Consider the following 21,047-nt stretch of genomic DNA (forward strand, 5'->3'; position numbering starts at 1 on the left):
CCATTTGGGATTTTACATTTCCTCTTTTCCCTTTTTTATCCCACACATGCAACACCGCATACGTTTCAGTGTAACGTACGACGTGATTTTTCTACTTCGCATTCACGGAGCAAACCAAGAGCGTGTTTTTATTCCCCGTTTAAAAGCGGACCTTCGACCCCTAGGCCCGGAGAGTGGTTTGACCCGGCTCCCGCCTGTGTACAGTGTTGCCATGAGCGGAGGGCGGCTGTGCACGTAGCGAGGATGCAGCATGACAGCAGAGTCAGGGAATGGGCCGTGTGATGTTGGGCGGTGATGCGGGTTGGGCCACACTGTAGTCGGGTGTTATCAATTATTTACTTAGCACTCCGTGTCCTTTTTAGATTAGTTACTGTGTGGACTACCCTATACACTTATTTTAAATATTCGACTTTGATCCTTTAATGATTATTCTTCTACTTATTATTAGATTATTCTGATGATGGTTGATTATATTGTTGAGTATTATCATGATGTTGTATTATTGTGAAGTATTTTGGAGTGAAAGCTGCATTACAAACCGAAAAAGTATTAAAAAGGGATGCATGATTTAATGTCCGAATAATTGCCATCTGCAATTTGAGCTTCCTTAGAAATGTTATTAATACAGCTAAAATAACTATGTGTATGAATCGTAACAGCCTAATCCAAAACTGTCTAGGCCCCTAAATGATACCCATTGTGCAATCGCACAGTTGTGCTTAATCGGATCTCCCCGTGATTTTTATGTGGAATAGAAACTGCCTACTGTAAAGTTTAAACAGACAAAACAAACGTGGATCGGATCAGGGTTATGCAACACATGTCACCGGCCATTCACAGCCGCCACTAGGGGGCGACAGAGCACTAACAGCCGCCACTAGAGGGCGACAGAGCCCGGGTTCACTGTGAAGATCACGGGTACGAGAGGTCAGTGTTTTTTATGTGGAGTAAAAACTGCCTACTGTAAACATACAAAACAAACGTCGATCATGGTTATGCAACACATGTCACCGTCAATTCACGGCCGCCACTAGGGGGCGACAGAGCACTCACAGCCGCTAGGGGGCGACAGAGTCCGGGTTCACTGTGTAGATCACGGGTACGAGAGGTCAAAGAGGTAAATGTGAATTTGTGTTAAGCCTGTACAGCTCAACTCAGACATGATTTTGTTTAACACAAATTAAATAATATATCTTAAATGCGATTATTATACACGTGTTTGACTCTGCTTTACTTACTGTGCGCCGCTATAATACTATTGGAATAATACGCAAATTAATCGTATAATAATCGTCAACTTTGAGATAGGGCAGGAGGAGGTGCTACGTTTCAATATGTACAATCTAAGTCGACCAAAGGTTTGCTTCTTTAATATGTCCATGGCTGAAACACACAGATTGACATGTCTCACTGTGATTTGAGTCCGCTCAGCCATGATGTTGCGTTCAGGCTACATGGGATTTACCGTAATTACCCATTTCGCAACCGTAATTCCGTTCCATCATAGATGTACTATAAAAACATTCAACAGAGATTTCAACTGATACTTTGTTATATTCTGAAAGGCCCGATAGGCCCGACCAGGCAGTACATAAAAAAGAAAAAGAAGCGATTGAACAGAAAAAAAAAAAACCTCCCAAACAGCCAGCGTTCACTTCCGTCCTACGTGACGTGAACGCCGCATTGCCGTACACATCCAGCCGCTGGTGTCACTCAACGCTGGCAGAGACCACACACTACTCATGTCTCTCCCAACTTAACAGGGTAGGTGTGAAATTCACATTATATGTTTAAAAAATGGACATCCCCCCGCCATATAATAGACTAAATGTAAACATACGCACGATTGACGTTACTTAACTACTGTCTTTACGAGTGAGAAGCTGGACCTGGTGCTAACTCCATGTAGCAGGACTAGCTAGCCTGCTTGGGTTCATGTCTCTGCAGCAGGACTGCTGTGGTCCGAGGCGTGGGGGGGCGGACGGTGGACACCCGCTTTAGCCCTTGCATTTTGTTCGCCCAGGTGCCCGTGTTTCCGAGGGCCAGCCCTATTGTTTGTTGCCACTCTCGCTGTCACCTTTGTTTACAACCGTTGCTAGCCTCGAGCCCCGCACACACTGCAGGCGGAATGCTAGCGAGGAGGCGTCTCTCTTCCCCCACCACCAGCAGGAACAGTCTCACACACACACATGCGGGCGAAGCAGAGGCTTGCCTTCGACAAGTTCTGCTTTCTTGATGCATGTATACATGCATGTATACAGATGGTAGTGTGCGTGTGTGTGTGTGTGCGTGACACACACACGCACACACTGTGTGTGTGTGTTTAGCCCACAGCCCGTGTTTCTATTGCTTTTCCAACCCTCTGGTTGTGTACTGCAAGAAGAACACATGGTTGTCTGCTGTCATGTCAATGCTCAGAAATTTGATCTGGCTGTGGAAAACATTGACAATTTTAGAAGCAACACCTTTGGTTTGTTGTTAGAAAGGAAATGTTTCACCACATACGTAATTGGGGAATCTCTAAATCTTGAGGTCATTGTAACTTTGGGCAAGTTTCTATCTTGATTATTTATGTTCAGTATTCTTCCTCCTTCCTTGATGAATAACAGTTTAAACTGCCTTAAAGGTGAAGGATTATCCAAAAGTCCCCAGTCTTCTAAATAGTAAGTACCAGTATACATCATTGAACTCCATACATGTACTGACCTTTCTGAAACCGGCACATTCAGTATTGTTTTAACATATTCCTTTCAATGTGTGTTTAATATTTTGATGTGGTCATCCCTGCAAAAGACCCCACCTGTTAGTTAAGTTTTTGATGATCATTATATTACATCAGAGCTTGGACTTCTGATGGTCAAAGATGGAGGAAGAGGACAGCCAGGATGAGCTGATCAACAAGAACCAGGCTCATGGCAAGAGGAAGAGGCCCACTGTGTGGGACATCTCTGGTAAGATGCTCATATGTTTCTCATGGCGGTATTCCTCCTGCACAACATCCTGTGAAGATGCAAATGAATTGGAATCAGAAAAAAACAACTGCATGTTTATACTTCCTCCTTGACAGATGGCTCTGACCAAGCCGAGGACCACTCTGGGGAGGAAGAGGAGGGTGATTCTGAGAGCGGAGAAGGGGATGACCTCCTTGATGGGGAAGAGGAGGAGGAAGATGAGGAAGACAGTGATGGTGAGAACATCTGGATTTGAGTAAAGTCGTAATGATGTTTAATGAAGAAGCTGATGTTCAATCATTCAAATACACACACACACTGCTATTTTACGATGTTATTCTTGGCTGTTTTGACCGTGGCTCTTCCTCAGCCGCTAACTGTTCTGCGTACTCCGAGTAATGCACTGAATGGAGGTGTGCGCTCAATGTTGCTCGTAGTCGAGTGGTACTTTAACGACTTGCAGCATAATTTGCAAATGACGGTTACATTCTCTGGATGTAATTTTCCCGTTTCTCGATGGAAATCCGAAAGTTATGCTTTCCATCTCTGTGTCTGCTCGCGCACTGCTTCCCACAATCTTGTAAGCATACAATGCCGAACGTCACGACGCACGACGTTGACTTTGATTTGCGTCGTTGCTAGGCAAAAGTTAAATGTAATTCTTGACTTGTGCGGCAGTCCTTGATTATGCGGCACTTGTCAATAAAATTTGCTATAAAAAAAAAAAAAAAAAAAGTTCGAACGCTAGTTGCCGCACTCGAATGTTAGTCTGTAGTGGCTTTAGTGGGATGTAACTCTGTTTACATAAGCTCACTAGAGTTTGACGGGTTTACTCAAAGCATCCGGAAGAAGTCGTAGTGACCTTGTTGCTTGTAGTCCAGTGTTGTTTAAATGTTGACAAACCTCTCCTAGAGGCCAGTCTTCCTAAGGAAAGAGTGGATTTCTTGCACCCTTTACTCTTGCATTTCTTTACTTCTGGATATTAATGTTTGCTATTACTACTTGAGGAACACACAGAGTGCCAACATGTGCTGCAGACATGTTCCAAGGTATTCCCTAAAGAATGTCATTCATGGACGCTGTGCCACCATGCTCCCTTTCTCGTGCCACCAAGCAGTTAGAAATAGGGCTGTCACGATGCAGACTTTTAGTGGACGTCAATAGTCTGACTCGACTCATTGTTTAGTTTTTCCTTTTAGTTTTTGTAACGGTTCAATTATTTTATATAAATTTGTCATTTACAGTAACACTTCATAAAGCAAAAGTACAATATCACACGAGTGCCGCATGAACAACGTATGTTGTATTCGGATTCCCAAGAAGTAGATGTATAACATCTGCCAGCTTGATGGCCACATGGCCGCCATATCATTCAAGGTAAAGTGACATTTTCTGTTCTCATCTTCCCCCAGACGACGATGAAGAAGAAGAGGATGACGACGACGACGACGGCAAGCCCGCCGAAGGCGCGGTTGCCGGCACTTCCGCCGACCTGGACGGGATGAGTTCCGACGAGGACGCCGAGAAGTGTCCCATCTGTCTGAACTCGTTTGGCAGCCAGCCAGTGGCCACGCCCGAGAGCTGCCAGCATTACTTCTGCCTGGACTGCATCCTGCTGTGGTCCAAGGTGGGCGGAGCCTCTGCTCTCAAGGCCTCAGTCAGGCGCAACATTTCAGGGAATCGATTCTGTCAAAGATCATCCAATCGATTTGGACTGTACCTTTCTCTCCCCCCCCCAAATGTGACTCTCGCTCTCTACTCTTTTGATGAATTGTCTTTTGTTCCTTCCGATGCACAGAACGCAAACTCCTGTCCTGTGGACCGTATTGTGTTTGGTAGCATCTACCTGCGGAAATGTTACGGAGGAAAAGTTCAGAAGATGGTGAGTTTGTTTTCTTTACTTTCTTTGCCATATATTATTATCCCTTTTCCAACACCTGACAAGAATGCCCAATGCAATGCACCATTTCTTAAATAGCTCACGCCATATTATCCCATCTGTCTGCCGTTGTGGCTAAGCAGTACACGATGGATTCATGGCCTTATCCGTCCACATCCACATCATCCCTCTTTACCGAGTAATTCTAATCACCTTGAGTATATGTGGTCATATTCCTTATGCCTTATGCATTGCATTTCATGCAGAATGACCTCCGTAGTAAAAGGTTACCTGCGCTCAACGGTGTTGTCTTGTTGTTAGCTCAAGGGTATCATAACAGGCAACCCTGGAGATCATCCTCTGCTGTAGTGTTACATCCAAAGCTCCATGCGTCCACGAAGGCCCGGCTGCACAGTGTGTTACGGCTCTCCGTTGTGGTTCAGATCATGGTGGAGAAGCCGGTGAAGGAGGGCATGGAGGAGGTGGTGAACCTGGAGCTGGAGCAGGTCACCTGTGAGGTGTGTCAGGGGAGCGACCGTGAGGACCGCCTGCTGCTGTGTGACGGCTGCGATGCTGGGTGAGTGGGGGGTGGGGGACCCCAGCTAGACCACCGCCTCACCTGAGATCAGGGAGGCCACAGCAGAAAGTAGAATAGACAACAGATACACACTATTGAATAGGATACCCACCTTACAAAATGTCTATACACACACAGGCACACACAATGTGAGTCGCACAAAATGCAGATGCAACACAACCTGAGTAGCGGAAGGTTCAGTGTAGGTTAGCGCTGTGCAATTAAGGTAATTACGATCACGATTTTGATTCTTGGGGTCAAACGATCTCCAAATTAATAAAAATCGAGTTGGAACGATTCTTTTGGAATTTTCCGTTGTCTATGAGGTTTTGTGAAAGAGACGCGCATGCGCAATTCAGTCCCTCCCCCAGAGCATTCAACGCGGCCCTGCGAGCTGTGTGTGTGTGTGGTGACCTTATTCAGAAAACAGTGCGAGCGAGATGGCAGGGAGGACAGCCGCGTTTAATCGATAAAAAGGGTAAAACCAGTTCTCTAATATGGCAACACTTCGGATTCGAAGAAGCCAACGAGGCACCGGCCCACATAATGTGCATAATGTGCTACAATGTTATATCTACACCCCTTGGAAACGCAACAAACGTGTTTAATCACCTAAGGCCCCGTCCACACTAACCCGGGTAAATCGAAACGCATTAATATTTTTCCGTTTAGCCCTTACGTCCACACTAAAACTGGGAATTCCGACACTGAAAATGATGCCTTTCGAAAACGATCGCTGAGGTGGATAAATGTGAAAACGCTGGGTTTGCGTTGTAGTGTGGACAGGGTGACACTCAGTGACACTGTGCCATGACGCTGCCACAAGCTTGCCCTCGAGACCAAGACGCTCATCAAAAAAATGGCAGGTGAAATGCAAATGATGATCTACAATGTAATAATTTATCTCCAGATACAACTCGACATATTGGCTCAAACATATTTGTTGCTCCAACGCCGGAGGCAAGACCGGGTTGAAAATGATTAACCAGCTGATCAACTGCAAATATCAGCTGATTGCGCGCCTGTAATCTAAATAGAGAGGTGTGGCGGAGTTGGCGGAGTTGCCATGACAACAACTGTTTATCAAGATAATTTCCAGAAAACGTCCGAAATCATTTTCATTGCGGATGTGCGTTTTTACAATTACCCGGGTTAGTGTGGATGGGACGTGGGACGCAATCACAAAGTTGCTTACGACGAATTGACAAAGAAACAAAAACACAAGACCACAACCCCAACGACAGCAGGATAGACGATTATAACCAATTGTTCGGTCTTATTTAATTTTCTAGTATATTTATTTTATTCATTGATCGTTTTATAGAAATTACAGAACAGCTGGATACATATTTATTTGTACATTCTTTTCAATTTGAACATTTTCTATTTTTTTATTTGAACAGTTTGTGTACTGTGTAATTGAAGAATTTTTTGTAAAGTTTTTATTTTTTTTTAAATACTGAAGTACTTTTTTTTTTCAAACTCAAAAAGAATCGTCTGAAGAATCGCGATTTCAATCTTGAACAAAAAAATAGTGATTCTCATTTCTTCGAAATGAGAATCCCTAGTGTAGGTACTTCCTGTCTACGCCCATCCAAGTTTTGGGTTCTGTGTGTTTGTTGCGGTAGCTACCACATGGAGTGCCTGACCCCCCCGATCGATGCCGTCCCGGTGGAGGAATGGTTTTGCCCCGAGTGCGAGGCCAACAACCGCAACTCAAGTAAGCCCACTGAGGATGTTCCAATCAGCAGTCCGAGATCACAGCATTCATTTCTCCAAAAACAGTCGGACCGACTGCAGAGAAGTGGTATTAGGAATCAGATAAAAAACCATTTTATTTGTATTGAAATTATAGAAATGTTTCCATCAGTGTAGACCCCTCAATACAGCGTCAATAAGTGGACAGGTGTGTCGCATCAACGCCTAATCAGCAGTTGACGGTTCACCCCATCAGCCAATCACAGGTTAATGCATGCAATAACGAGTGTTTAACCTAGAGATTGAGACATCGAATATCAACAAATCTACAAGTGGCGACTTGTTTGCATTTTATCATTAATTTTCCAGTCCTCTTTTTAAAACTAGAAACTGAAGCCATCGTCAAGTAGTGGATCAGTACCAACCTAAACGCTTCCAGACCTTATCTTAGGAGCCTGCAGTGCTTGTTGAGGATATTCACCCCGGGGGGGGGTTGTGCTGTTTCAGGGCTCCCCGACGAGGAGCTTAGCGAGGCGGAGAGTCTCCCGGCCCGCGCCCGGTCCTCCTCCATGCGCAGCCCCCGTGGCTCCGCCGGCCCGGGGCTGACCCGCGCCATCGCCCGCACCCAGCAGAGCGAGCGGGTCCGGGCCAACGTCAACCGCCACCGTATCACCCAGGCACGCACCGCGCAGGTTTGGCATGAGGAGTGTGGCTTCTCGTCTTGGCTTCTTCTTCTCTCCCTGCAGCATAACAAAGCGGCGTGATGTGATGTGTGATTAAACTGACACAAGCCTCATTACTGTGGTGTGACTGGCACTAGCCTTGTGAGGGTGATGACAAGAATGTCCTTCGAAGCCTTTTTCCATGCATAAAATGCTATGACCACTCGGCACAGGGGGGAGGGAGTTTGAGTTCGTGAAAAACAAGAAATAAGACTGAATAACGATCCTAAAAGACAGAAATCTGCATGTAAGGCTTTTCACAGATTAGAATACGTTTTCGCTTTACTTCAAACCGGATTCAGCACGAGAGGACACACAGTGAATGGCGTCACTTTGCTTGATTTTGATCAATTTGTTCGTAAGAATGTATCTAAGTGCAAACTTTCCAAGTATAAATATGAGTGAATAAATGATGTTGATGACTTAATTAATATCTTATTAGTGGGACTTGCATGCTTGGTTTGATTGTTGGGGCTAAATAATTTGCTGTTGTTTTGGTCTGACACGTTTGTTAGCATTTTCCGCCTGGTTTACCTAACCCATGTGTGTCAGAGGAGTTGAGCTCTGTGTTGCATGCTGGGAGCTGTAGTCCTACTGCTGTGTTTTGTCCTGAATGTAACGCCTGGTGTGTGTCGGACCAGCTGGCTCCTACGTACATGATGCAGACCACCTGGCTGGACGACACCATCAACGCGGTGGTGGCGGGCCTCAACACGGCCGTCTACATCCGGGACCTCAGCTGGCGCCCGGCCGCGGGTCGGCGACGTGAGTCTGGAACGCCGCGCACCGATCCCGACACCGCCCGGGTACACGTTCAGAGGTTCAGTCACATGGAGTTAGACTGAGCTCAGTGTAGAAACAAACTGTAGAACATGACCGTAGAAGACGATATGTAACTCGATGCATAAATAGACCTGATACAACACATGTAACCGTTGAACTGATACTCGCTGTGTGTCAAGGTTGTTAGTTGATGATGCTTAAACTGAAAGCCCGAAACAGGGTGTGTATTGAAGTGTCACGGAGGTGCTCTACTGTTTCACGCACACACACACAAATTTTGGTTTTGTCCTAAAATAGGACAAGAAATCTCTTTAATCTCTGTAAAGTACTAAAATAGTGTGGCTTTTATCCAAAGCGACTTACAATGAGTACAATTGTCAGAAGAAAGAGAAACAACAATATATCGCTGTCGGTAGAGTAAGAATTTTAATAGAATCAAGTGCCAAGCACTTACAATTGCTAGGTTAACCCCTTCCACCGTATACAACAAAGATAGCTAGGATAAGACTCTACACAATGCTTAGTACTGTTTTAAAGTGCAAGGACGTACAACATGCAATAAGTGAGTACATTAATTGCCAGGACATTCAACATACAATAAGTCTGTACATTAAGTGCCAGGACGTACAGCATACAATAAGTGCATATGTCCAGAAATGCATGCGCTAGTAAACCCTGAGTCACTCGTTAACCAGGGGTCCCTTTGTCGTGTTCACAGCCAAGCGTAGAAAAGCCAGGAAGGTGTCGTCCACCAAGGGGCAGAGTGGCAAGGCCGGCACCACCGGGGTCAGGAGGAGGCGGAGGAAAGTGAGGAGGAAGTCCAGGAGGAAGCAGGTGAGTCACTCCTCTCGTGGTACCAACACCTGTTTACTGCTCTCTCCAGAGAGCCTGGTGGATCCATGACTCCCCTCCTGGGGGTCGCCAAAGGGATCGCGTCGTATGGAGGTCATTTCTGCACAAGCAAAACAAACGGATAACAATCCCTCATTTTTAAACATGGCGTTGCTGCTCTCGTTTCTGCATGTTTCATCATGTTTAGTTATTTTCCTTAATGGGCATTTAGCAGACGCTTTTATCGAAAGCAACTTACAATAAATACATTCAACAGAAGAAAGAAAAAAAGATACAATTGCCACTACAATTGTGGATAACTCTCGTCACTTCATTGGATCCTCAAACTGTCTATCAAAACCTGATAGCTCCAGCCCGCCTCCATCGTGAACAGGGTGCAGTGCTGCAGTGAGACAGTAGGCCGCAGCATTGAGACAGTTGTTGGGCGTTGTAGGCGTCTAGACCGCAGTAGTAGGCGGCTGTTTTGGGTACAGAGTCAGATTGTTTGCAATGCAAAGCTAAATAATGAACTGGTATTAAAGGTTGAGACGCTGAAGCAGAAAAGGCATGCAGGCAAAGTGTGTTTAAGGGGGGCTATCATTGGCCATCTATTCAAAGCCCATACTGACCTAATACCAATGCATACCATACCACATACATACCACATACATACCAACAGCCTGTTTATTCACTTTGTCTTGTATCAAGATAGATTTTGGCCAAACGTTTTCAACAACAGGAAGAAACTGCGTTCACATGGCTACGATAAACTCTGTAACCTATACGTTAATAACATTGCGATGCACTTCATGCCTGAGATACGGCCGTTCTAATCAATGACGGACAAAACACATGTCTCGACATTCACTGTTCAAAACCCTTTCCCTCCTTTTGACACAGCAGGCCACCCACACTCAAGAAATATGAACAAAACTTCCTTTAACTACACTGAGCATGGACGTATTTTAAAAGTTAGAATTGCTCACATATAATAGGGTTCCAATAGATGGCAAAAGTAATGTTCTAGGGTCTGTTGTAGAAGGTGATGTAATGTTATAGGGTCTGTTGTAGATGGTGATTTTATGTTTTAGGGTTTGTTGTACATGATGATGTTATGTTTTAGGGTCTGTTGTAGATGGTGATTTTCTGTTCTAGGGTCTATGGTAGATGGTGATGTTATATTATAGGGGCTGTTGTAGATGGTGATGGTATGTTTTAGGGTCTGCTGTAGATGGTGATGGTATGTTAAAGGGTCTGTTGTAGAAAGTGATGTTATATATAGGGGCTGTTGTAGATGGTGATGGTATGTTAAAGGGTCTGTTGTAGAAAGTGATGTTATATTATAGGAGCTGTTGTAGATGGCAATGTTATGTTATAGGGTCTGTTGTAGACAGTGATGTTCTATTATAGGGGCTGTTGTAGATGGTAATGTTATGTTATAGGGTCTGTTGTGTAGACAGTGATGGTTATATTATAGGGGCTGTTGTAGATGGTAATGTGATGTTATAGGGTCTGTTGTAGACAGTGATGTTATATTATAGGGGCTGTTGTAGATGGTAATGTTATGTTATAGGGTCTGCTGTAGACAGTGATGTTATATTATAGGGGCTGTTGTAGATGGTAATGTTATGTTATAGGTTCTGTTGTAGACAGTGATGTTATATTATAGGGGCTGTTGTAGAGGGTGAAAGATGGCTGGTTGAGGAGGAACTGGCCTTGACCACTTCCTGAACCATTACAGTATCCAAGTCATAAATTCCCCTTAATCAGGAAGGGAGAACATTCTTTTTTTGTGGGAGAGGAAACCTCTCCCATTTATGTCAACTGTATCGTAATAAGTAATTATGACGTTTATGGAAAAATCCCCCCTTTGTCCGATTTAAATTTGAATTCTGCACTTGCTGTTTCGGTTTCTATAATAAACACTTAAGATTTCAACAAAGATTTCTACTATCATGGGTCGTTTTGAAGTGCTCTGCTTAGAGTGTGTGATCATTAAACAACTTTACTTCCGTTTTAAATCGTGTATAGTTGTTAAAATAATGTGTGTATGTGTGTGTGACTGTGTCTCTGCCCACCCTGCGCCATCCAGGTGACGAAGACCCCAGCCTCGTCCCGTAGCCGCATCGCCAAGAGCCTGGGGATCGCACGGCCCAAGGCGGGCTCGACGCTGCCCTCGGTGGTCCGGCCGTCGGAGCACACGCTGGGCAACATGCGGGCCGACATCGGCGCCGCGTCGCTCTCCGTCTACGGAGACCCCGCCGACCTGGACGGAGACGTGGACGGGTAGGTTCCAGCGCTAATCTATCTATGAAGCGACCTCAGAGAACGCCAGGTGTGTTATTACACCGGGAGCTCCGCTCTGAGCGCGGACGGTATGGGTCGCCTCCCGCTAGGACGCGTGGTGGACGTTCTATGAACTGTATTCAGGTCAGAGTTGACTAAGGGTTTATTGTTAACATGGTATTAAAAGGCACGCTGGGGGAGCAGGGAAACATCCTTGATTCACAGCTGCAGACGGGGATGCCATTACTGCCACGCTGTAGCTCATGGTGTTGCTGTAGGATCAGCCGTGGCGGTCTTAAGTTTCCGCCCCCCCACAAGGCTGATAGCGCAGACCAACTGTGAAATGTTTTCTATAAATAATAACTCATAATAATAATAAGTGATCCAGTGTCTTGGGAAAATCATGTCTTATGGAAATTTCCATTACAGTTGGGTAGCGTTTCCTCATACCGTTTTCTACAATTAGATCGACAGACGTCGATCTATCTTTGAATCTAGATATTCATAAGGAAATAAGTTTGTTCATGAGAACTCTCATTGATGGTTTTAGTTATCCTAAGTTAAGTAAGTGATCCTGACTGGGTCAATCTGTTATGATGATGATGAGGATGATGATGATGATGAGGATGATGATGATGATGAGGATGATGATGGTGGTGGTGGTCCAGGGCTGAGGAGGAAGAGCCGCATACCCAGGTCACGTCTCTGCTGGAGGCCAAGCGACGAGGCATCTCCCACTCCGCTCTGCGCTCCCACCAGCCGGTCGCTCGGCCAATCACCACCGGCCTGTCCAGGTGACCCCTCTGACCTCCGACCCCTTGTCACCACAATACGATGATGATGATGATGTTGATAATATTTTATACTTTTCAAAACTTACAAAGAGCTTCCCAGGGATAAATGGCAATTATAAGAGCACAAATATACCAAGCCAAAATATAACACCGTATGAACGGACGTCAAGACCACCAAGGATTTGTCACAAATCAGAAAAGTTTTCGTTCTCAGTCCCTTACCTTTGGTATGGCTGCTCCTGTGTGCCACTGATTGTGAATATGTCACCTAGTCAGGACTACATTAACCAAAGAACTAAATCGTTTTTTTCACTGTCAGCGAAACACCAGCTGTGTTGGTTCAGAAGTTCAACATACCCCCATATCATCCTAAACCTGCATTTTATAGACCTGGCCTGGGTTTAATCCAGCATCCACTGCCCTATGTGTTTTCTGTGTTCTCTTCTTGTTTTCCAACACCTTTCTCCTCCCGTGGTTGTCAACAGACGGGGCGGGGCCATGCCCATGTCGTCGCGGTGCGTTACCGAGGCTGGCCCCTGTGCCGGACCTGCTGGGCAGCATCCTATCAGGACAGAGTATGCTCTTGATGGACAGCTCTGCTGTGGTCATCAACCGGGACGGCACTCTCAAGGCTCTGCCGCCAGGTGGGTTACCTTTAACGTCTGCTTCAGGACTCTGTCCAAAAATGAATATTGTTCAGGAGGCTGAGTTGTTGTTCAAGGCCAAAACTATTTTCCACTACATGTCTTTGAAGCAGAACATTCTCGTAATAGAAAACAGCTGAGTGTGTCGGTTCCTCTTTTAAAGCCACGCATATCCACTTATATTCTGTCATCTGTTTGCAGAGAGACCCTCTTCGCTCGTGGAGCCCAGGGGCCAGCTCCTCGTCCATGCCCTCCCCCTCCTTCCCCTTCCCCTCCCTCCCACTCTCCCCTCCTCCTCCTCCTCCCACAGCTCCCCTGCTTGCCCTCAGCCCCCCAGGCCCATCCGCCCCACAGCCTGCCTGCTTCCACACTCGCACCCGCCCGCCCTCGGTCACCCCCGCTTACCGCCGGCTCCCCCCCCATCCCCACAGGACACGGCCCATCCGCCTCTTCCGGCCCCCGGGGGACCGACGGAGCGCACCCCACCAAAGGAATAGCGTGAGCGAGGCCAAAAAGGCCCCCACCAAGGCGGTTTGGGAGGACGTGTCCGGGCTCCCCAGGATCCCCAAGATAAAGCGGGAGGGGCAGTGGGGGTGCTGGGAGGGACGCTGGGAACGCCGGGAACGCCCAGAGTAGAACAGCAGCAACGGCAGTAGCAGCAGCAGTAGCAACGGCAGTCGTGTCGAACGGTAGCAGGGACAGAAGCAGCAGCAGCAGCGGCGGGTACTGTTGTTGCGAGGGGGCAGCGGTGCCTGCCGTTGTTGCCAGGGGCGGCGGTGCTGCCGTTGCGAGGGGCGGCGGTGCCATTGTTGTGTGGGGCGGCGGTACCGTTGCCAGGGGCTGGCGGTACCGTTGCCAGGCGGCGGCGGTTGCCGTTGCCAGGGGCGACGGTCGTCGTGGCGACAGCGGGAGGGGTATCCACAAGTCTGGCCGGGGACACGGGCGGCAGGCAGCAGGGCGTGGACCAGACCCGAGGCCGGCACCAGGGACATTCCCAGAGGCAGGGCGTGGCCGAGAGAGCGGGGCCTTCGTCTGGCTTCTCCAACTCCTTCTGCCCCTCCTCTTCCTCCGCTCTCTGTCCGGCCAGCCCGCTGCCGCCTCGTCCTCCTCCTCCTCCTCGTCCCTCCTCCTCGTCTTCCGCCGCTCCATCGACATCAGCATCGTCCTCATCGTATTCCTCGGCGGGAGTGAGTTTCCGCATCGCCAACAGCGGGAACTCGTGGCGTGCGCAGCGTCTGAGCGGCGCAGGCGGCGGCAGGCGGCGGCAGCCCGGTCCCGGGATAGCGGCGGCCAGCAGGACAGCTCCGAGGTGGAGGAAGAGGAAGCGAGGAGACGGCAGCAGCAGCAGCAGCAGCAGCAGCGGCGTACACAGGACCGCCGGGACAAGCAGAAGCTGGTGGCCTCGCGGGCCCCACTTAAACAGGAAGAGGAGGTGGAGGACATCTACGACCCCTTAACCCCACCATGTCCGACTCGGACAGCCTCGGACGGCGAAGCCCGGGTCCAGGCGCCGCAGACGGACCCCCCAGCTACACCGGAATGCCGCTCCTGTTAAGAGCGAGGCGTCGGAGCGCAGGATCACTGCGCCCCGGAACCAGGCGTCAACGCTGCGGACGCCGTTCCCGTTTGAGAGGGAAGCCGTCGCCGCGGGAGCCGTCACCTCCCCGGAATCCTTCGACGCCTCGGAACGCCGTCCCTATTAAGAGTGAGCCGTCGGACCGCCGGATCCCGACGCTCCGGGACCAGGCGTTGCATCGCTCCACTTCACCGCTACGGAACGCCGTTCCCGTTAAGAGCGAGGCGGCGCATCGGACCCGTCGCCGTCTCGGAGCAGCGTTCCCGTTAAGAGAGAGGCATCGGAGCGCCGGGATCACAGAGTCGGAGGCCAGGACGGCGGGGGAGGTGCGGCGGGCGACGCGGGGGAGGACGCCGGCTCAGGAGAGCGTCTTGTATGGTCAAACGTGAACCGGAAGAGCTCAGGGCCGGTCCTGAACCCGCAGCCCGCTCCGGGTCTCAGGGGGAACTGAAGACCCAGGAAACACAAACACTGCGGGCCGACGTCAAGGTCAAGCTAGAGCCCGGGTTAGCCGAGTCTGGGGGGAACCTGCGGCCACCGTCCCTCCTCCTCCTCACCGGGTCGGACCCCGGCTACCGCGTCCCTGGTCAGACAAGACCAAGGAGCCGACGGAGGCCCGGGTACAGACCAGCCGGTCCCCCGCCAACACTGTTACCTCCGGCCCACCCCAGGCAGATCCGGCCCCCTCCAGACCGCCTTCCGGCAAGGACCCCCACGGAGACCGGAAGATAAAGTCGGAGCCCGTCACCACTCCCTGCTCCCGGGCCGCGGGTCCTAGCGGGTTGACTCCCGAGGGGTCAGGGGGCCCCGGTGTTCCCCGGGGGCCGGGCGCGCTCGGTCCAACAGCTCCGAGGAGGGCGGGCCGGACCAGGGGGAGAGACCGCGCCTCCTCGGGCCAGGAGGAAGGAGGCGAGGAGGGGAGAAAGGAGAGGGAGAAGGAGAGGGAGGAGAGGAAGGAGAGGGAGAAGGAGAGGGAGGAGAGAGGAAGGAGAGGGAGAGGCGCTCCAGGAGGTCCAGATCCAGGGACAGGAGGAGGCCCCGCTCCTCCTCCGGGAGCTCCCGGTCTGACTCGTCCTCCTCGCGCAGGAGGAAAGAGGAGGAGGCCCCGATCAGGTTCCAGGTGAAACTACGTTCGATGAGCCTTGAGCGCAGCGTCCGACTCGGACTTCTGGTAGAAATTCACTGCATGATTGACATCTGCCATGTTGATGGCAACAGTTCAATAAACATGTTTACTCTAAAGTCTAATAATGATATAATGGGTATCTCCTATTCTTCCATTGGATTCTTCCTGCCTAAAGGTGTTGTAGGATTCTTGTTGTAGGATTCTTTACAAGGTGTTTCATAGGATGTGTAACAAGACACCATCAGGCTCATTTGGCATTTGCCGGATTGCTGTAGATACATAGTCTGCGGTCTAATAGTCAAAAGAATTGCGTCCTGTCCTTTCCTATCCTCTTTCCTTTGACCTCAATGGAAAACGTTAGGCGGTCAAGGAAGGTTATGAAGGAGTATATAAATGGACAACCGAGATGACAAGGGAATCCGACTGCACTAGGCTAGGGCATTAGGCGACGGAAGATGTTATGGACGTCTGACGTGATGAAACAACGATGTCCCACGAAGTTGGACTACTTAAAGTGCATCTTAGATATTAAGCCCCATGCATTCTTGCCATGTTTCATCCGGGTTGTATAAACAACCTGTTGGCAGAGATTTGTGAGTAAGGAATGCGTTCGAACATTGCCACGCTAAGTATGGAATTCACCAAAATGTACTATGGAATTCACCAAAATGTCCTACACTAGGAATGTGTATAAATATAAGCACAGCACAAGCAAATAGTAAAGCATTTAAAGGTAATATATTTTACCACCAGATGTTAGTGTGATTAGCAGTTACAAGCCAATCGGCCTCTACTGACATCACATATGGGTGTGTCCACCTAGATGTGTGGTGGCTAGATCATTCCACCAGCCTACCCAGTGGACTGTGGCAAACGTTGCTCATCTATCCGTCATAAATCTAGGACAGACGTGGACACACCCATTTCTGATGTCAGAGGCAGATTTTCAATACTGCTTGTAACGGCTAATCCCACTAACACCTGCTGGTATAATATGTCTATAAAAGACAGCTGTGAATTTTTATTTTAAATGTAGTGCAATGGCTTATCTTGCGTTATTGGAAGACTTGGCAAACCATCTTGGGCCTATTCAAAGAATTGCGGATCTGCTTGGCAGTTAAGTCTAGCATCAAACTTTTGACTTCATATAGTGTTCTCTCTGCTGACCCAACTAAATGAACTGCATGCAGCAATTTTATTTTATTGTAATGCCACCTGCACTAAGTGAGACAAAAAGTAACTTCTGGTTTAATTCAAGCTCGAGCATTTCCATTTCAGTTTTGGAGAAGTTTATTTTCTTCTAACTTTGCCATTATAGTGGTGAGCGGAAAATCGCGTTCACATGGTTGATAAAGGGATGCGTTGTGACCATTGTATATGGTTAATTTGAGGTGTTTCTGAATGCAAATGTTCTGAGCCTGACCGAGCATGGCACTTAAGAATAGATGGGATTTGTCAAGATTGATTACTTACTGATGATGTATGTTTGCCTTGCACACTTTTGATAAATACAGATTACTTTCTAATGAAGCAAATACTTCATTTCATTTGTAAGAGATTTTGGAGCCTTTTCTACGCACGGTTGATAAATGGGTCTCTTTGCTTGTCTTGGACACCTGGTAAAGCAATCAACCAAAACCACACCCACACACATCTATAAGCAATCATCCAATCAACCCTTGCACAGATACATTGCAGGCAAACAGAGAGAGACTGGGATGGATTAACTAGCCCATTTACACAACAGCAGGATTGATCGTCTATCACAGCACTCGGTCAACACTATAGTCTGCTTTATCATCTACAATGTATAATTTGAACCGGGTTTCCCAGCATATATTTCCAATCACACTATGCCACTTAATTGATTAGTCATTAAATCCTTATTACAGTATGCCTATCATCAGATATGATCTGGTATGTCGTGTGTCAGTTAATAATGATTTCACTGAAGTCACTAAGGAGTCCTTTGCGTTGATTCACAGGTCTGGGTCCCTCTCAAGCAGCCGAGAACCTCCCAGCGCCAAGATGGACAAGCCGGGCGGTAGCAGGGAGCGGCACGCGGAGGCCAGAGGGGAGGGCAGAGGAGGGGGTGTTCCGGGTCCAATGGACCGCTCCAGGGAGAAGGAGCCAAGGAAGAACCAGCGATCGCCACCCAAGCCCTCGTCCTCCAGCTCTCGGGACCGAGAGAAGACCGGCTCCAAGGACAAGAGGAGACCGCGGTCCAGGTCTCGCTCCAGGGAGCGGCGAAAAGAAGACGAGGCGTCTTCGAAGAGCACCTCCAAAGCATCGGGCTCGGCCACTTCTTCCTCCAAGGAAGCGAGGAAAGTGAAAGACGAGGAGAAGAAGGAAACAACTCCAAGCCGCCCCCATGAGGTTAAAGACGACAAAAGGGAAACCACGAAACCCATCGCTAAGAAGGAAAGCCAAACGTCCAGCTTCGAGTTCAAGAGGGAAAGCAAAGACCCGGATTTCGACGGCGACAGCGTGACGGCGGCAACGGCAGACAAAGTTCCCCAGTCCTCGATAGATGTTAAAACGGAGACACCAGGCGAAGCCTCGCCCGGCCCGCGGCCGATCGAGCGGGAGCAGACCACGGTGGAGATGTGCTGTCAGACGGATGTGAAGGGCATGCTCAGGGCGGAGGACATCAAGAAGGAACCCCTGATGCACATCAAAGAGGAGCCGTGCGACTTCTGGTCGTCCGAGCCCTCGGATGCGGCGAACACCGGCCCGCAGGCCGCCTCGCCGCCGCCTAGCCCGCCGTCCCCTCCTCCTAGCCCGCCGTCCCCTCCCTTGAGCCCCGCGCCAACGCCTTCGTCTTCTACTGTCTTTCCTGCCGTCACCGTGGTAACATGCCCACCTCAGAGTGTCGCCCTGCAAGTGCCTGCGGAGCCCGCGCCCGCCATGGTGAAGCAGGAGGTGGTGGAGCGACCCTGCTCCTCCTCCGATGAGGACTTCAATGTGAACTCCTTGTTGGACAACCTGGGACTGTTGGGGTCGGAGGGCAGGAGGGAGCAGCAGGGAGCCAGCGGGCCGCTCAAGCAGCAGCAGCGGCAGGAGGTGGTGGTGGTCAAGGTGGAGCCTGGGCTGGGGCTAATGGTGGAGCCAGGGCTGGGGGTGATGCCGGACCCTGGGCTGGGGCTCAAGGTGGAGCCAGGGCTGGGGGTGAAGGTCAAGGTGGAGCCAGGGCTGGGGCTGGGGTTGAAGGTCAAGGTGGAGCCTGGGCTGGAGGTGGTGGAGGAGCGGGAGGCGGACGAGGTGCAGGGCGAGTGTCAGCAGGCACCCACTCCGGCCCCCGTGGCGGTCAAATCGAAATCCCAGGGGAAGCGGGTGACCTGGAACATCGAGGTGCCGGAGGGACCGCAGCCGGAGAAATCGGCCAGCAGTAAGTTTTGCCAAGCAGCGAGAGGAGAGTGGAACTGCTCTAACCCTTTTTGCTTTACTCCCCCATGAGTTAAAACGCAACGAATGGTTTGTTGTGGTGGTCTGTCTGTTACACACGTGTTTTTAACATTTGGTTTTCCACTTAAATTTTAAATATGCTTTGCTTAACCTTTCTCTAGAGCTGGCCCTGTACAAGCTCAAGCTGAAGCAGGAAGGTGCTCGGAGACCAGCCAATAAGGTAAGCACACGCCACAAACACAGTGACACGGTGCACCCACTTCAAACGGCCACTAGGTGTCACGTGTCTCCCTAATCAGTATGATCTGACATGCTTGCTGCATGATACTATGCTGGGCACAATAGACAATGGATTTCTTAGGAAAGCACCAAGTTTCTCAGACTGTCGATCTTGTCGTACCTGTCCAAACCTGTTAATGGCTGCTAATGGGGGGGAAAGGGTGCGTCAGCTGTTATTAATCACGCAATAACAATCACAAACCGATGGCAATAAGATCAAAATAGTAGGGCTAAGATACACAACAGAAATGTAGGTATTGCCCATATCCATCTGAAGATACAAATGTGTAGAAATTGTGGAAACAACACATCAGGATTAAACGGTCCTGAAATATTGCCTGGGTCTTAAAAAATATTTTTAAAGTCGTTTTTAAAAGTTGTAAGCATAGACTTGTGTATAATATGGCCATAGTGTCTTGGGTGTCAACCACTGGTTTACAGCCCCCTGTTTTGAAGGATTTTGATAGATTTCTGCTTGTCACTGTGGTCATTTGAGATTTACCAGCATAGGAAAAGATCCATATTTGGCACATTGAGGGCAGGAATTGAAAATGCTGCCTGGCAGTACAAAACTCATTAGATAAGTTTTGAATGGAATCCAACTGTCAAATGGCTCCATTAAAAACCCATTATATCAGATGAACTCATCCCTGAGATCCGAAGCAAGCAGAGATACAATATACTGCTTTCATATTCCAAGAACGAAACCACCTTAACTTCCCTTGACTTAATATGGTCATGGGTCGCTCCCCATCCGACCAGATCAGTGAACCACCGTTTCCTGGAATATCTGCCTGTAGGGGCTCCCCTTACAGGCGGCATCTGATTGGTTCAGAAGCAGCCGTTCATGTGTGCGGTTCTAACTTTCTTTAGCTCTTCATTTCTGCCGTTCTTAAGGCTTTTGGGTAGCCTGATTGGAAAGCTGTCGTTCCCCCCTGTTTATACTAACAGCTGGTGGCACTGTTCCTGTTTTTTAAATCCTATTTTAACACCGGCGGTGTTCACCGTTCCACATCCGTTCATGTATATCAGTGATTCTTCAAGTCACCCAGCTGAGGATGCTATTAATGACTCCTAGTTGTTGTTTCAAATACATATGTGAGGAACAACCTTAAAATATGAAATTACTAGAGCTGTCAAGCGATTAAAATATTTAATCGCATTAATGTCATAGTTAACTCACGATTAATCGCAAATTATTTTTCTTTGCTAAATATCCATTGATTTTTTTGTCCCATAATTCTTCTCATTTTAATTCTCTTATCAACATGGTGAAGTGCATCGGCTTGCCTTGTGCAAATGATTTTTTATTGATAACAACATTGGCATATACTGATCAAAACAGGACGATACAAAAAAAGAGCCATTAGTGCAATTATACGACTGCTTTGAACAAATGTCATTTGAACATAGCAGTCAGGCTACTGCTTCTTTGTTTTGAGCCAAAGAAAAAAAAAAAAAAAAAAAAAAATTTAAATAAAATAATTGCGTTAATC

The 21,047-nt window shown here is 48.4% G+C and overlaps 1 protein-coding gene across 1 annotated transcript; it reads left to right on the forward strand.

The window, feature by feature from the left end:
* Positions 1 to 1,657: 1,657 nt before the first annotated feature.
* phrf1 (PHD and ring finger domains 1) lies at positions 1,658 to 20,738 on the forward strand. The gene is given in 22 exon segments (XM_030366051.1): positions 1,658 to 1,764; positions 2,610 to 2,663; positions 2,840 to 2,951; positions 3,068 to 3,187; positions 4,364 to 4,578; positions 4,750 to 4,833; positions 5,274 to 5,407; positions 7,036 to 7,127; positions 7,613 to 7,797; positions 8,469 to 8,592; positions 9,329 to 9,444; positions 11,534 to 11,727; positions 12,396 to 12,521; positions 13,007 to 13,035; positions 13,037 to 13,165; positions 13,476 to 13,742; positions 13,744 to 14,287; positions 14,289 to 14,619; positions 14,870 to 15,067; positions 15,158 to 15,861; positions 17,853 to 19,255; positions 19,434 to 20,738. Coding segments are annotated over 20 exon segments (5,217 nt in total). The 5' UTR covers positions 1,658 to 1,764; positions 2,610 to 2,663; positions 2,840 to 2,863; the 3' UTR covers positions 19,568 to 20,738.
* The last annotated feature ends 309 nt before the right edge of the window (positions 20,739 to 21,047 follow it).

This window comes from Gadus morhua, chromosome 9, assembly GCF_902167405.1.
Source record: "Gadus morhua chromosome 9, gadMor3.0, whole genome shotgun sequence".
NCBI lineage: Eukaryota > Metazoa > Chordata > Actinopteri > Gadiformes > Gadidae > Gadus > Gadus morhua.